Raw genomic sequence first — 15,626 nt, forward strand, 5'->3', positions numbered from 1 at the left:
TAAAATTGGCTATAACTCTACACAGAAAAGGTTAGTAAAGTTACTTTCATTGTAAGTGCTTTAATGCAATCCAGATTTTTGCTGCAATGGCATCAGTAAAACTATTGCTTTAGAAAGATGCTGTATCAGGCCCATGGTGTCAATTTATTTTTGCTTTCAGGTCATGTTGGAATTACAGTAATTACGAGATTCTGACTTGTAAAAGGCATTCACGTCTTAGAACTTTTAATAATAAGTTGCAAACTCAATGATAGCATTCAATGATAGCTCAGACTTGACAGTCGTTTTATTAAAAGAACCAATATGGCTGTGACCTGTTTGATTCCATGTTACTGTAAAATGTTTCTTTGTTCTTAAACATTTAGCAAAAACATATAGATGTGAACTGAAAAATATTTGACTGTTTTTGCCATTTTGAGTAAAATAAAAATAAACGATAAAATCTCTCAGTTGTCATCTCATTATTACAGTAATTCCAACATGACATGAACACAGAGCAGCAAGACAACTGCCATATTGACCAGCACAACATAAACAAAATTTACTGAGGGCACCTATACAGTAGTTTTGGATTTATCTACCTTGCTGATTCAAGATTCATTCAACATGGTCCTAAAGTCTGTAACAGCACATATTTAATCAAGAGTGAGTTGTTAAATAATGTTCCAGGGCCTTAGCAAGATGAAAGCATGACATGAAGCATATGAACTGTAAACAAAGTAACACACTTAGACATGTTTTGTTGATTTGCATTTTATTGAACAGTGTCAAGATTAGGTTTTTGGTAGTTTTTTTTGCATCTCAAAAGATACACATAAAAAAAATATATGTAAAAAATCACGACTGAGCTTATATCCTTATATAGACTTACTAAACCTTTACAATTTGTCCTTTGTATTGGTTTGAGTAAGATGTGATTCAAGACGTGAGATGTGCAAGTTTCTGAAATTCAGCAGCTTGAAAATATATCAGAAAGAGATTCATATCATACCTTTGCAAATAAGAGCAGCACATCTCTTTATCAATAACATTCATTAGGGCAATGAAATAATTTAGATAACTTTGAGAGAAACTTAAAACTGAAGCTGCTTTGGTGCATAAAATAAAAAAAATTAAGCATTTTCTAACTAAACGTATGGCTCATCATTGGTTTGCATTTAAAAAAAAAATCAAGGCAACTTGACTTGTTACCAAAGTACATTATGTGAATATTAAAGGCACTGTTTCTGAGTTTTTATGTAGAATTTTTTTTCCATAAAACTGTACTTCTTAAGACAGATCTCCACACTTAAAGGGGTAATTTTGACATGTTCCTTAAGGTTGACTTATACTATTAGTAAAGTATTTTTCACAAAAGACAGTCATATATTTGTAAAACATGATCATTTTCCAACCTCATTCTGACCCTCTGTCAGAAACACTTGGTTTTGGTGCTGTTTCTCCTTTAAGACTTGACAGTAAACACACACTGTTATGATCAGCTCTCTCTCTCCTTGTCATCTCACGGCTCACCACTACTGGACAGGGCTACGGAAGTGATTAATGATAAAGTTGGCATTGATGTGGAGGCAGTCAGACACAAACGTCAACCACAGTGTGTCATCACAATGTGGAGGAAGTACAAAACTTCGTTTTTGCTGCTTGGTTTCAACAAATGCTCTTTTTACAATGAGGAGGACGCTGAGTTCTACAATGACCTCTAAAATGCCAAAAGACAAAGGAAAATGTAATTCCTCATGCCATGAGCCCTTTAAAGTGGTTGATGACTACAAGTGCAAACAGGATTTGAAAGAGGCACTTAAAAATCATGTTTTTCATACACTACAGCTGTCATCTAGCATCAAGCTTAAAAATTCACTATTTACAGATAGAATTATGAATTATATAATTTACTTTAAAACATCAACATGTTTCCGTCTTTAGTTAATTTAGATATCGTCACCTTCCTAAAATAATTGCCTAAGTCATTTTTTCACTTTTCTCAGAAAACACAAAACACTGAACCAATAATTGAATATATGATATTTATTGATAATGTCACTCAAAAAGGTAGAATTGCGTGATCTGTTCAACTGAGGATGTGGGCGATTTTACCAAAGGTGGCCAGCATCATGAGGAGATGACTTATGCAAAAAAATCATTTTTGTCAAAAAATGACTTAGGCAATTATTTTAGGAAGGTGACGATATGCTTCAGTGGAATTTATTTTTATTTTACTTTGCAGCTTACATCAATGTGTGGGTAATAAGAACACCTCCCTTTGGTAAGTTTTTATCCCTGCATGTTCAAAGAAATACAGAGAATATAGTGTTTGTGTGTAATCCGGCACTGATGGTTAGTTATAAATGTACTTTCAAGCTCCAAGCATAATGCCAAAAATAGCATTACTAGAAATGTTGCCTTTGATCAATCTAGCCGTTTTATTTTTTTTCCCCATGTCATAATCTTTATTAGTATACCCTAAGCTATGTCAGAGAAATCAGTCTTGTTCCAAATACACACTATGAATCATCCATCAGAGCTTATAGCAGAAAAACTAAAGAAAATACAAAACAGCTTATTTAAATGTGAATTAAGACTGTAGGTACGTAAATGTTCTTTATCTGAAAAAAATTAGAACGATTCAAATAGAAGAATGTGAATGGGACAAATCTTTGTTTTGCACATCACATCAATTAAACAAAGTCATGAGGGATATGTGCCCTTAAAAGCGCAATCAGTTTTAAAAAGGCACATATTTACATTGAACTTTGACTGCCTGAGACATTATAGTGTTTGTTTTAAGAATATAAATCCTAAAATGTGGTCCGCATGTGACTTAGCAGACGCACATTGTGGACATGTCTTCTAGCACCACATGTGGCAGGTATATAGTCTCATAGAGGGAGCTTTTTTAAAGACGCTATGTACATTAGACAAAGCTAATCACATACTTTTTACATGAATATGACATATTTTTGATTCAGTCCATGCTAGCTTTTCCATCGAATATTGTGGTGGGAAAAACTTCCCTCTCTCTCTCTCTTTGTCTTGCTTTCTCTGTCATCCTCCCTCTTTTTTTGTACCGGTCATGTTATACATTCATCTTTGAGATTCTATATTGCTATGGTGTGGACCCTCCTGCTCCTTGATAGTATGCAAATAGAGGCAAACAGGGTGAGGTTGGGGTGGTGGCGATGCTCCTTGCTCCACCCGGTTTTCTGTCGATTGAAGTCCCTGCTCTTCCACTCCATAAGAATGGAGGTCACACTCCTCACAGAATTCCTCAGATGCTTCCTGGTCCTCCTCACAAAAAAGCCCCTCAAATTCTTTAGGTTCACGGCTATCAAAGCCCCGCCCACACATGCACACCTCAATCCCTGAGTCCCCTGTAAATCTGCGGTGCCTCCCCAGAATCCTGTCCTTCTCGTCAGGCATCGCCACATTCCTGAGCTGCTCCTTCCTGCTCTTGCCCTGTTTGTCCACACTGGGGAGCTGTTCCAGCGGCAAAGAACTCTGTGCAGACTCTAGCTGTTCTTTGCTGTCATCTTTCAGAATCTCCTCTAGGCTGGGTCTGGAACAGAGTGTGTCTGATACAGGAGGCACTGGAGTGGTTTGTCTGGGTGGACAGTGCATGTCCTGCTGGTCAGTGGTTAAGGGGTTGGTGCAGGCTGAAGGGTTGGCATTTAAGGCACTGTAAGGGGGAGGCGGAGTTGCAGGCCGATGCACTACCTCTTCATATTCTGGGAGGAGATAGTTAGGTAGGAATCCTGAAAGAGAAAGAATTGAGAGAAAAGTGTGATAAGAATTCAGAGCATTTCACAGATAAGGAATAGACTTGGGAAGTCAACACTTTTCTACAGGCAATCTTGGTGCACATTGTTTTGAGAATCCACAACAAAACACTAGCATTTTAAGTTAACCAGCTCATCACAACAGTGATTACACACAATCAAACAGACACAAATGTTATGACTCATGTTTTGTGAGTTTTCAAAATGAAAACAGACCTCACCTAATCATGGAATGTTAAACTTATGGCAATAATTTAGAGGGGAAAAAAGCATGAGGGGCCACTGGGGAAATTGTTATTCCGTTTTATCTCTAGGTTGTTCGTTAAAATTTAACATGCAATAATATTTGCAATGACAGATGCAAGCGATGTAGCTTCTAGCTACAATCCAAGTTATTCCATCAGGGCTGTGAGAAACTAACAAATAAAAAAAATAAAAAAATACTAAAAAAAGACTCGAAAGTGGATTTTGCCCATACTGATAACTAAATGGTGGAAAAGGCAGATGACCGATAAATCGACTGATAGTTTTTAAAAATTTATCAAATAAACATTTTTAAAAATCTTATTCTTTCCTTACTAAGACAGGCACAAATATATATATAGACTACAAGTGTCCAAAATAAAGAATTGCAAAGAAAATAAAGATGCAGTGCTAATTTTCGGAGATACTAAATTTGGGATTTTCATTAGTTGTCAGTTTTAATCATCACAATTAAATGAAATAAACATTTGAAATATATCAGTCTGTGTGTAATGAATGAATACAATATCCAAGTTTCACTTTTTGAATGGAATTACTGAAATCAACCAACTTTTTGATGATATTCTAATTATATGACCAGCACCTGTGTATGTATGTATGTATATATATATATATATATATATTTTTTTTTTTCACCCGATGGAGTATTGTGAATACCTATTTCACCAAATGTTTAACATTAATCACAAGCGAGACATGATGTATGTGTTGACGGCCACATTTCCATAGTCATATTTTACTTTTCATGCCCTTGCTTCACTTAAGAACACTTGATTTATCCAATCAAAATATGCATTAAAGGGAGGATAATTTTTTTGGGATACTGTCAATTATGAGCATTTTTATTTCACCTCTAAAGGCTGCTGTTAGGCCTCATAACCAAACCACTCTAACAGTAGAATTCTCCAATGCCAGACAAAGAGGAACATTTCAAATAATCTAATTGGTCCATAACCGATAGTTCCAAAATGCAACTATCTACACAGATTAATCAGTAAAACCGATATATCTGCCTACCTCTACAAGGTATAATATATACACTTTAAGTGCAAAGTTTTTCAGGCAGGTGAAAGAATTAGGATCTTACAAAGTATTACCTTTTTCTGAATTGCTAAAACACTAAACCCCATTATCTGAAACAAATTCTCGATGAAACCAATTTGTCAAATCAAACACTCTTTTGGCAAAACTCCAAACAAGTTCAGGCACTTAGACAAAATGTACAAATCTTATCCACTATTTTTGCAAAACTCTATACACCTTGTCATTCACTAAAACACATTTCGCACTGTGATGAACTTGTTGCAAAACTGTAAACATGGATGGCTTTTACGACTCAAAATATACACTAGTTTCTAATGATGTGATCAAACCTATTGTACAAAATACATGAGGCATGAAGACATGATGCGGAGGCAGAATTAATATCTCGTTGACTTATTTTGTAGTTGCACAACATTTGAGTGTGCTGTAATATGCTTTTCATTTAGTTTTCTTAGTTCTTTGGGCTTTTGCAGTTGGACTGTGCAGTCTATACATACATTCAATACTGTATTTATTACTTGCAGTACTTGCATTTTTGTAATCACAACTTATTACAGTGAAGATATTGTATACGGTGTTTACTATACACAACAAAACTTCTTTTTTTCTGTAACTACATGCCCTGGACATGGTGTTTGATGTAGTGTCTAATGAATAGTCTGTAGTATTTATATATTGTCTGGCTGTGTGTATTATCTGAATGCACTGTTTGACTTTGAGCACAGATTAAATGGTTTTGATGTGACTATTTGATTTTGCCAGAAGAGTAAGTGGTTTTGTGAATGTAGTTTGAAGATATGGTTTTGTGTTTAAAGTTGTGAGAAAATGGTTGAAGTTCACAAGAAATGTGTCTTAGCAATTGTGAAAAACTGTAAAGAAATAATATTTATTTGAGACGTGTTCATATTCACAGTGGTTTAATATGGTTTGCGTTACAGATTTCCCCCAGTATCACCTAAAAGTATAGCAGGAACAACCATCTAGTTAAATGGCTGCTGGTTGACACTGCAACAAGGAAAACTTAACACACCAAATCCACTCCCTGAGATTAGCTTTTACATACTGAATTCTTACCATTTGACCACTCTTTTGAACTCATCTTAGCAATGAAAAAAAAATTCTCTCAAACCCACTCAAAATAAAACCTTGAGTATGAGGTGTCTCCTCTGGATACACGGTCTCACTCTCGTTTCAATGTCACAATGCTGGCACGAAATTAAGCCAGTGACGTTGTCTTAAAAACTGGGGTAGTCAAGCATTTCTATGACCATCTCAAGAAAAAATAAAAAAGATGAAACATAAAAATTATAAAAGACACATAACAGGGAACATTATCAACAGATGTAGCCTAGTTATTGTCATGTGACATGCTTGCTGTGTGACCTAGGAGTATTTTATTTTAACCTACACATGCAGATTAGATTAACTATAGCCCACTGTGTGCTCTGAGTCATTGAAATGTATGCATTGAATCACTACAGTATACAGGCACTCCTTAAAAACAATTGTGGCAAAGACAAAGAATAATTTGTATCTAGCCCTATTTTGAAGATACTCTGGCTGAATCTCACCAGAGGCAGTATAAGGAATATTTGGACCACTCAGAAAAATTAATAAGAATATTGTGACTTTAAGAATGGGCAAGTGGGGGGGCATGTGTATCTCAGCGATTATTGAGGCTGACTACCACCCCTGGAGTTACAAATTTGAATCCAGGGTGTGCTGAGTGACTCAAGACAGATCTCCTAACCAACCATATTGGCCTGGCTGCTAGGGAGGGTAGTCTCACATGGAGTACCTCCTTGTGGTCGCAATTAGGGGTTCTTGCCCTCAATGGGGAACGTGGCAAGTTGTGCGTGGATCGCGGAGAGAAGCATGAGCCTCCCAGGCTGCAAGTCTCCGCGGTGTCACGCACAGCGAGCCACATGATAAAATGTGCGTATTGACCGTCTCAGAAATGGAGGCAACAGAGACTTGTCCTCCACCACCTGGATTGAGGTGTGTAACCATGCCACCATTAGGACCTACTAAGTAAGGGAATTGGGAATTCCAAATTGGGAGAAAAGGGGATAAAAAAAAAAAAAAAGAATTGCAAAAATAAAATAAAAAAAACAAAAGATGCAAGTGGTCATGGGACTGCTCAGAATTGAAGGGAAAATGAATGCTGCCACGTACAATCAATCCATGAGGAAAATCTGTGGCCATCTGCTCAACAACTGAAGATGGGCAGGTGATTCGCATTTCAGCATGACAATGACCCTAAATACACCACCAACAAAACAATGCAGTGGCTAAAGGATAATAAGGTCAAAGTTCCTGAGTGGTGAAGTCAGAGCCCTGATCTAAATATAATAGAAAACCTGTGGCTGGACCTGTGAATGAAACTGGTTTGTGCTGAGAACAGTTTAAATTCAGGAGGAATTTCGAAATTTTGTAGGAACCCTGGTTGGAAAATTGCTGCTTTTTGTTCTCTGAATGCATTACTAAAGCTACAAACAGTGCCTTTAAAATGAGAGATGATCTTACTGTAGTAGAAGGGGAGAGAGTAGTTGTTGTGAACCTCTCTGTAGGCAATGAGGTTGATTTCATGCTGTCGCTGTTGCTGCTGAAGTCTGTGTTTGGTGCGACGGTGATGACACACACAGCAGAAGCTCAAGATGAAGATGATGGCCCACACCAGCCAGAACCCTGAAGAAAATACACATGGAAGGCAATTAAACAAAAGACATAGTTCTCTTATTTCTCTGATCATAAATCACTGTTACAAAATAAAGTCTTTGTACTCTAGTTCTACCTAAAACTTGAGTTATTCCTCTAAAGCCACTGATCAAAAGGCATAAATGGTCACACTTTTTGCATAAGGATTTGTAAGTCTCATGTCACTCTTACTCCCAGTTCATAGGAGTCGGAGCATATTAAGCTTAAGCTTCCTGTGCAACAACTTTTCCCCCTTATTTCTGCATCTATTTGTTTAGGTCTTTTGAGCTTCAAATTAATTCCTATGAAACATAAAGAAGCCTGATATCAAACAATGTGAAATGAAGATGTTTGACAGAAGATATATTTTAGGTCTGGGTATTGCCAGCCACCTCAAGATACAATACGTACTGCAATACTCATGTCATGATTCAATATGTCATGATACATCACAATATCGTGGTTCAATTTCACTTTTAAATAAATTTGGGTATATTTCAGTTATAATGGCCTTATATAATTGCTTGCATACAGTATGAAAGAGAATCTCTTGCAGCTAATGCTGTTATTCATTATACAGGGACCTTCCAACTTGTTAAATTACAGATATGTACATTTTAAGATTTTTATTTCATCATTAGTTTGGTCATCATGTCACATTCTAGCTTTTTTTTTTTTTTTTTTTTAATGTAGTCCATGTATTACATCAATATATATGATGTACTGAAATTGCATTTATTATATTGCAAATATACAGTAAATTGTTAAATGTTTGTTGTTTGTATGCCTAATTTTTACAATTTACAATATTTACTAATATATGTAGAACAAGTTCTATAATGGAACTGTCTCTTTGTGCCAGGGACTTTGACAGTAGCGTTTGTTTGATCGAAAGGCTTCTTTACAACATCCATGAGATGTGTGATTAGAATTAAATGTTTCTTTTTGTTGTTTTTAATAAATAACTGACAGTAGAAAACAGAAAGGATATTAAAAGAGACATCAATAATCAACAAATTGTTTGCTTGCATCTAGTCTTACTCTCAGCATGCAGTGAAAAGATCTCGTTGCTGAACACCACTCAAACACTGGTGAGTGAAATCTAAAAAAATACCAGACAGAGGCTAAATCACAGTAATTTTTTTGTAGCAAATGGGAAGTATTTACATGCATCTGATTGTTAAGGATTGCAGATAGAAAGAAAGAGCGATCTTGGCATTTTAAGAATCGACATTGGGAACATAGAAATTAAGATAAATTAGAAAATCTATATTTTTGCCCAGCCCTAGATCCAAACACGTGAGAGGTCCAGCATGTCTATGAGAGAAACTGTGAATCCTGTAGGATCAGTTTGTCTCTTTCGTGCCTCATAGAAGCATCTCAGACTGCACTGAAAATATCAAGATACATCACGATACATGGATCTAAGTATCGATACAATATAGTGGGAAAAAGTATCGCAACATAATGATATTTGATTGTATTGACACAGCCTTAATATACTTACACCAGATTTCATAGTAGTAGCTACAGCACTGGGACTCTCCACAGCAGTGCCCCGTCTCACACACATAGCTTTTGTTGTTCACACCCTCACAGTGAAGTACCTGCTGAATAAACAAGATACAAGATTAATCAGTTCTCTCTGTTTTACGGATTCAGCAAATACTGCATCTATAAATCCAAATCATTCCTGGCCAAAAATGTTGTAGGGTGTGGCAGGACGGAGGGCGGGGCCGGGTCGTGATTCCGCACACCCGGCCCCTAATCAGGCTAATAAGCCCTCGAGGGGGATAAAGGCCGACCGGCGATAGAGAGAGAGATTTACGGGCAGCTGTATGACACATGTGTGTTTGTGTCTTTTGATTCAGATCTATATTAAATATAATTTATAATGTCAAGCCGGTTCTCGCCGCCTCCTTTCCCTGTAATCCCTTTACACTGGTGCCGAAACCCGGGAAGGAGGAGTGATGTGCCTTAGTAGTAGAGCCCTGCCACATAGGGCTTAGTGTAAAGGAAGGGATTTCTTTTCTTTCAGAAACCTAAAATAAAAATGGAAAAGTTTTAGATATGGTACCATTGCAAAACCATGTTTTGTTAGCATATACCATGGTATTTTTTAAGTACTGTGGAACACTGTGTGAATGCCATGGTATGTGAATACTGTATTAATTCAGTACCATAGTAAATATGTAACCATATTGCATATAGTCATTTGGTACCATATTTGCATCTGACATCATCATTGTACTATGGTAGCACCACAGTACATCTGTTTTAAGTGCAACTGTTAGCAAATCACAAAAAATAATAAATCAGTTTAGCTAAGTAATTCAATGGTCCGGAGTCAATTATTCCACTTACCCCATGGTTGCCACACCTCAACAAGTTTTATCATAATAATTTCAATTTGATAAAACAACATTTAAGTAACAAAGTATGGCAGAACATTTTATTTTAAAAATGTTTCAGTAAAATGCACATAATTTAAAATTACAATAAATTGATCTTATGCACAATATTAATGCTCAGTTTTAATAAGAATTTCTCATATGACTTTCTTTTAAGAAAAGATCACAAAAAAAAATTAACCTTCAAAAATACCTGACTACATACAGGCTGATCAGGTGCAGGACAAGCAATAGAACAGTGTCGTCATTATTATGGTTAGTGATAGGAATCATAAGGAATTTAATGATTCAAGTTCCTCTTAACGATTATGGTTCCAAATGCTCTTAACCCTTTTTTTAGTACTTTCGAAGAAATACAATTCCAATTGCATTTACTGCCTTTAATAGCCCATTGCCATATGATGAGAATTTCAGATTTATACAGGGCAGATATATAATCAGAAATAAATGTTATGCAATTCTTGCAAAAGGCATGCAATCCACCAATTTATCCTAACTACAGTATATATTAAATAAAACATTCAAAATGTGAAAATTGTTTTTGTGTTTGATTAATTTGTATTCATGTTTAATAAAAGTGCAAGTAATTTTCTGAGTGGATGAATGCCATTATTTGACAGTTATTAAAACAGCTTTCTCTGCTTCCAGAGCATTCCAAGTGTCAAAAGCTCCCTGTAAATAAACATCCACATGACAAGGCGAACATGAATAACCCATCAATAGTGATTCTAAGGTCATTTCAAGATATTCCTCCACTGATGCATGTGTACATATGGGTCTGGAGTTGCAGACTTGTGGAAGCGCACACAACAGCATCGCTGCTTAAAAAAAAAATCAAAAGCACAATCACTGGGATGGCGGCAGTTCAACAAGCCTCTTGCACAGAAGTGTTTCGGTTCAGTGTACATAAACAAGAGTCGTCGCAAGGCATCTTTACAGCATCTGTGTTATGTATGATTAGAATAAATGTTTTTTACTTAAAAACAACATCTGACTGTAAAGAAAGGGTGTTAAAAAACACATTATTGAATGAGTGGAGAATGTGGATCTCATTGTTGATGGACACACATTAGAACAGCCAAAAACTTTAGTAGGGCATTAACACAAGACAGTGTTGTGCACCACAAAATCTAAAGTTAACGAAACTTTCAGTCAACTCCCACTTTCTTCAGTAAATCCAGTTATCCATTAAACAATAGACACCCTGGTACCCTCAGGAAAATAAAAACGACAAGTTGAGCAGAACAAAACACAAAGCAGAAACCATTAACAGGTCGGCACAATAGGCATGTTTGTTTCCTTCTAACTTTCTCATTTAGTCAGTAACGGATTCATAGGTGATCCCATCCTCTACCATTATTGTCTCCTGGCACAGTCCTTCAGCCTTTTACAAGTCCTTGCAGTGATCATGATACACTGGAGACAGGGAGAGAGACACGCGCACGCACACACGCACGCACACAGACAACCTAGATAGGGGAAATTAGGGATTGGTCTATGGAAAAGTAGAAGCAGCAGGAGTGTTAGGCCCCCAAAAATTGGGGTTTATAATGAGATGCTCCCTCAATATGAGTTAATGTGTGTGTGTGCACACAGAAAAGGTAAATCAAATTAATGGGACACGTATATTCATAACCAAACCAACGTTTGAGCAGAACAGAAGGTAAATCCAGTTAATGGGAGACTACTTATAACCAAACTGTTTCCACACACAGTCCTTTATCATTATATCATCACTATCAACTTAAAAGGTCAGTTTATTCAAATTTATCCAAAAACAATTGTTGAGCCCACCTATACAAGAGTCTCCAAACCACTGTTTACACAACACATACAGCCATTACCAAGTGTTACCATAAAAGCAGTCAAGACCAGATTCAAGACAAAAGTAGATTCAGGGCAAGCTGAAAGGAAAATCACACTTGGCCATTTTTGCGATCACTTTTTAGTAAAATGCATAAAGTTAGTTATCCTCAAGTTCACATAGGTGCCAGAACACAGACCTCTCAACTGGTGGACTGCTAAATGCAAATAATAAAATGCACAAACCATATCATTGTACAATTGCTTAGTTAAGAGAGCAAAATAAATATGCTTCTCAACTTTCAAAAGGTGAGGAGAAAGCAATTCCCATTTATTTTGCTGTTCGTCCAATCAAATGATATGGTATTTTGGTGCAAATAAACTTTTGGTGAAAAAACTAGTCAAATTAGGCACACACCAACACAGACATTTTGCATGACATGTCCTTATTCTTAGACTGCATTAAATACAATCTGGAAAACACTGCATTAAAAAGTTCACTAGTAAAGAGGATAAATATGGTTTGGGCAGTATCAACAATTGTTTAGAATCAATAATTTTTTACTAGGTCACCACTTGTCCTCCAATGGCCCTAAAGAAAAACTGTCCTAGCAGGTCTAGTCCATCACATTTACTATGGACATGTTCCACCAAGATTGGCAACCAAAAGTCTCCAATACTTTGTATTAATTTTGAACAGTATATCGAAGATTTAGATTTCACTTTTTGTGAAATGTTTGGCTAGAAACATTTGCTTGCTCTGAAAATAAATGCCACTTGGTTTGATTTCTATTATATAGTGATTACAGAAAGACATTTATGCATTGTCTGGTTTAGGCATTAAAAAACTTTGGCCTACAGTAAAAAGGATGGTATACCGGTGCAATGCAAGTAATGTATATGCGGTAGTTAATATAATTTTCTCCGTTTAAACCTTCATTTGATTCAGAGAGTCAAAGACTTATATCTTTAAAAAAAAAAAAAAAAGACCCCACGCAAATATCGCAGTGAACAACATAAGAGCATTTTGTCCAAAAGTGTGCACGTTTACTGAAATATTGATAGATACTCATATGTGTACTTCATAATCTTAATGTCCATTTTCCACTAAATTATGCGATATGAAGCGCTCTCACCATTGTGCACATTTCATTCACTCAGAGTTCTTCTGCACCATGCTGGATATGCTTTTGCCTCCTTAAATAAATGGAATCCACATAAGATCAGTAAAAGAAGCTGTTATAATAACTTGATAAAGACTGGAAGATATATACAGTAGATAATGTGTAATTTGTCTTGTTTACCATACTAAATTAGTGGCACTAATGCTAAATGTGTCCATAATCACATGATATGGTCTTGGAGAATGTTTCATAAAACCCAGAGTTTATAAGTTGTCATGCGCAAATTTGAAATGGAACATTTTCAGACTTGTGGCTTTAGCTCCATTGTGTTTCTATGCATAAAGAGAGATCAGGTCCATATTTTATCTTATAAAAAATATTTATGGAAATAATGGTGTCACTTTAACCATCTGATCGTTGTTATTTGAGAGAACCGCGATTAATGTGCACTTTAAATTCCAATCACACTCTACCATCCAAATAAGGGAATTAATGACAATTTGAATGTCTAATTCAACTAAACTCCATCTCACTAAACCACACCCAGACTGCACAAAATGCAGCTGCTAAAGGCAATGTGAAGATTAATCGTGTGAAGATTGAACTGGATTTGAAGTGCAGACGTATGTGCCAAACTCCCACGAAAAAATAAACAAGGATTTTAGTGAAAGCAAAGCACTCCGGTTTCACTATAACGACCATGTAATGACAAGTTATTTGTCTTTGTGGGTTCATACATGCAGTGTTAATGACACGCAGCTACACAGAGAAGCCCGGTGTCATGCCCGAGATGACAGAATGAAAGGTCTTTCATGTGTAATATGGGCTTGTGGGTTTAACCCTCGTGCGACCTTTGGGACATTTGTCTTTCATTTTTGCTTTTTTGATAATTTTGGCTGTGTTAATGCCAATGGCATACATTTTGTCATAATTTTTTGGCCAAAAATTATAATAAATCATCTTAGCATTTAGTATATGGAAAATAATTATTTTGTGTTTTTGTTTCCTCATAAAAACAACAGTGGCATATATAAACAAACTGACATTTGGTAGTTATGATCAGGACCGATGTTGGTTAAAAAGATTAACTAATTGAAAGTGGAAAATAATATTATTATGGCAGTTTTTGGATGCTGACATTTGTCCAAGAAGGACCTCTGAGTAACTTCTTTAAATTGACGCACAAGGGTTAATCAGAGCCTTAAACCACTTTCACACAGAAATCCCGGTATTGCCCAATCCCAGGAAAAGTCGTACCGGCAACTGTTCTGGGACTGCATCTTTTTTTTCCATTTACACTGCAAGGGTTTTCCCGTAATCGTCTCGGGACAATGGTAAAGAGAAAAGGGAAAGCTCCTTGCGTTTACTGATAACTGCATCTTTCCTCTCGAGAAGGCCACTCTTTCATCGTCAACAAATATATATGTGTGCGCGTGTACATACACACACACACACAAACCAAGTGCAAATCCGTTATATACAATGCAAGGGAATGGAAAGAGGTAGAATGTGTTGGATAAATATAAAAAGATTAAACTGAATTGCACATAATTATTGCTCATTGGGGCAGTTTTAACTGTTCGTGAGATGGACAGTCTGAGGGGAAAGAAGAGAGAAAAAAAAAAAGTTCCTGTGCCTGACGGTTATGGTATTCCAAGATCTGTAGCATCAGCCAGAAGGGAACAGTTAAAAAAAGTTAGTGGGCAGGGTAAGTGGGGTCCAGAGTGATTTTTCCAGCCTTTTTCCTCACTCTGGAAGTGTATAGTTCTTGAAAGGAGGGGGGGACCAAATAATCCTTTAGGCAGTCCGAACTGTCCTCTGTAGTCTTCTGATATCCGATTTTGTAGCTGCATCAAACTAGACAGTTACTGAAATGAAGAGGACAGACTCAGTGACTGAGTCAATGTGGGTCTCCCACTTCAATCCTGTGAGATGGCAGTGCCCAGGAACCTGAATGACTCCACTGCTGCCACAGTGCTGATTTGAATGATGAGGGTTCAGTGTTCGGGTGTTCCTCCTAAAATCCAATCATCTCCATCCTTTTGAGCGTGTTCTTCTCCAGGTTATTTTGACTGCACCAGACAGCCAGCTGTTTAACCTCCTGTGATGAGGAAGAGGGCGGGGCCAGGCCATGACTATGCATGCCCGGCCCCCAATTTGGCTAATCAGCTGAGGGATAAGTGCAGTGGAACGCAGCTGCAGCGTCTGCGTTTATGTTGTGTCTTTGTTTTCATTAAACATTATTTTGACAGTTCAGCCGGTTCCCGCCGCCTCCTTTCCCAACCTTGTTACACCTCACTTGTGTACACAGGTGTCATCTGCAAACTTCAGGAGCTTGACAGAGGGGTCCTTGGTGGTGCAGTAATTTATATACAGGGAGAAGAGAAGTGGGGAGGGCACACATCCCTGGGGGGCACCTGTGCTGGAAGTGAATTTCCCCTGTCTCACTAGCTGCTGCCTGTCTGATAGAAAGCTGGTGATCCACTGACGGATATATGTGGGAACAGAGA

General features: G+C 37.0%; 1 protein-coding gene across 3 annotated transcripts in view; it reads right to left on the bottom strand.

The window, feature by feature from the left end:
- Positions 1–744: 744 nt before the first annotated feature.
- wbp1lb (WW domain binding protein 1-like b) overlaps positions 745–15,626 on the bottom strand; it is a 37,559-nt gene continuing 22,677 nt past the window's right edge. Inside the window, exons 2-5 of one of the 3 annotated variants that reach the window (XR_007970501.1) lie at positions 9,286–9,388; positions 7,608–7,769; positions 2,042–3,749; positions 745–1,942 (exon numbers count right to left, since the gene is read on the bottom strand). Coding sequence is in view for 2 of the 3 variants with exons in the window: in XM_052126069.1 (XP_051982029.1) it covers positions 3,082–3,749; positions 7,608–7,769; positions 9,286–9,388 (933 nt within the window). In the remaining variant the exon portion in view is untranslated. Of the gene's footprint in view, positions 3,750–7,607; positions 7,770–9,285; positions 9,389–15,626 lie in introns of all 3 variants that reach the window. The other 2 variants (XM_052126070.1, XM_052126069.1) reach the window with 2 other exon arrangements.

The sequence above is a fragment of the Xyrauchen texanus genome, chromosome 5 (assembly GCF_025860055.1).
Source record: "Xyrauchen texanus isolate HMW12.3.18 chromosome 5, RBS_HiC_50CHRs, whole genome shotgun sequence".
In the NCBI taxonomy this organism is placed as follows: Eukaryota; Metazoa; Chordata; class Actinopteri; order Cypriniformes; family Catostomidae; genus Xyrauchen; species Xyrauchen texanus.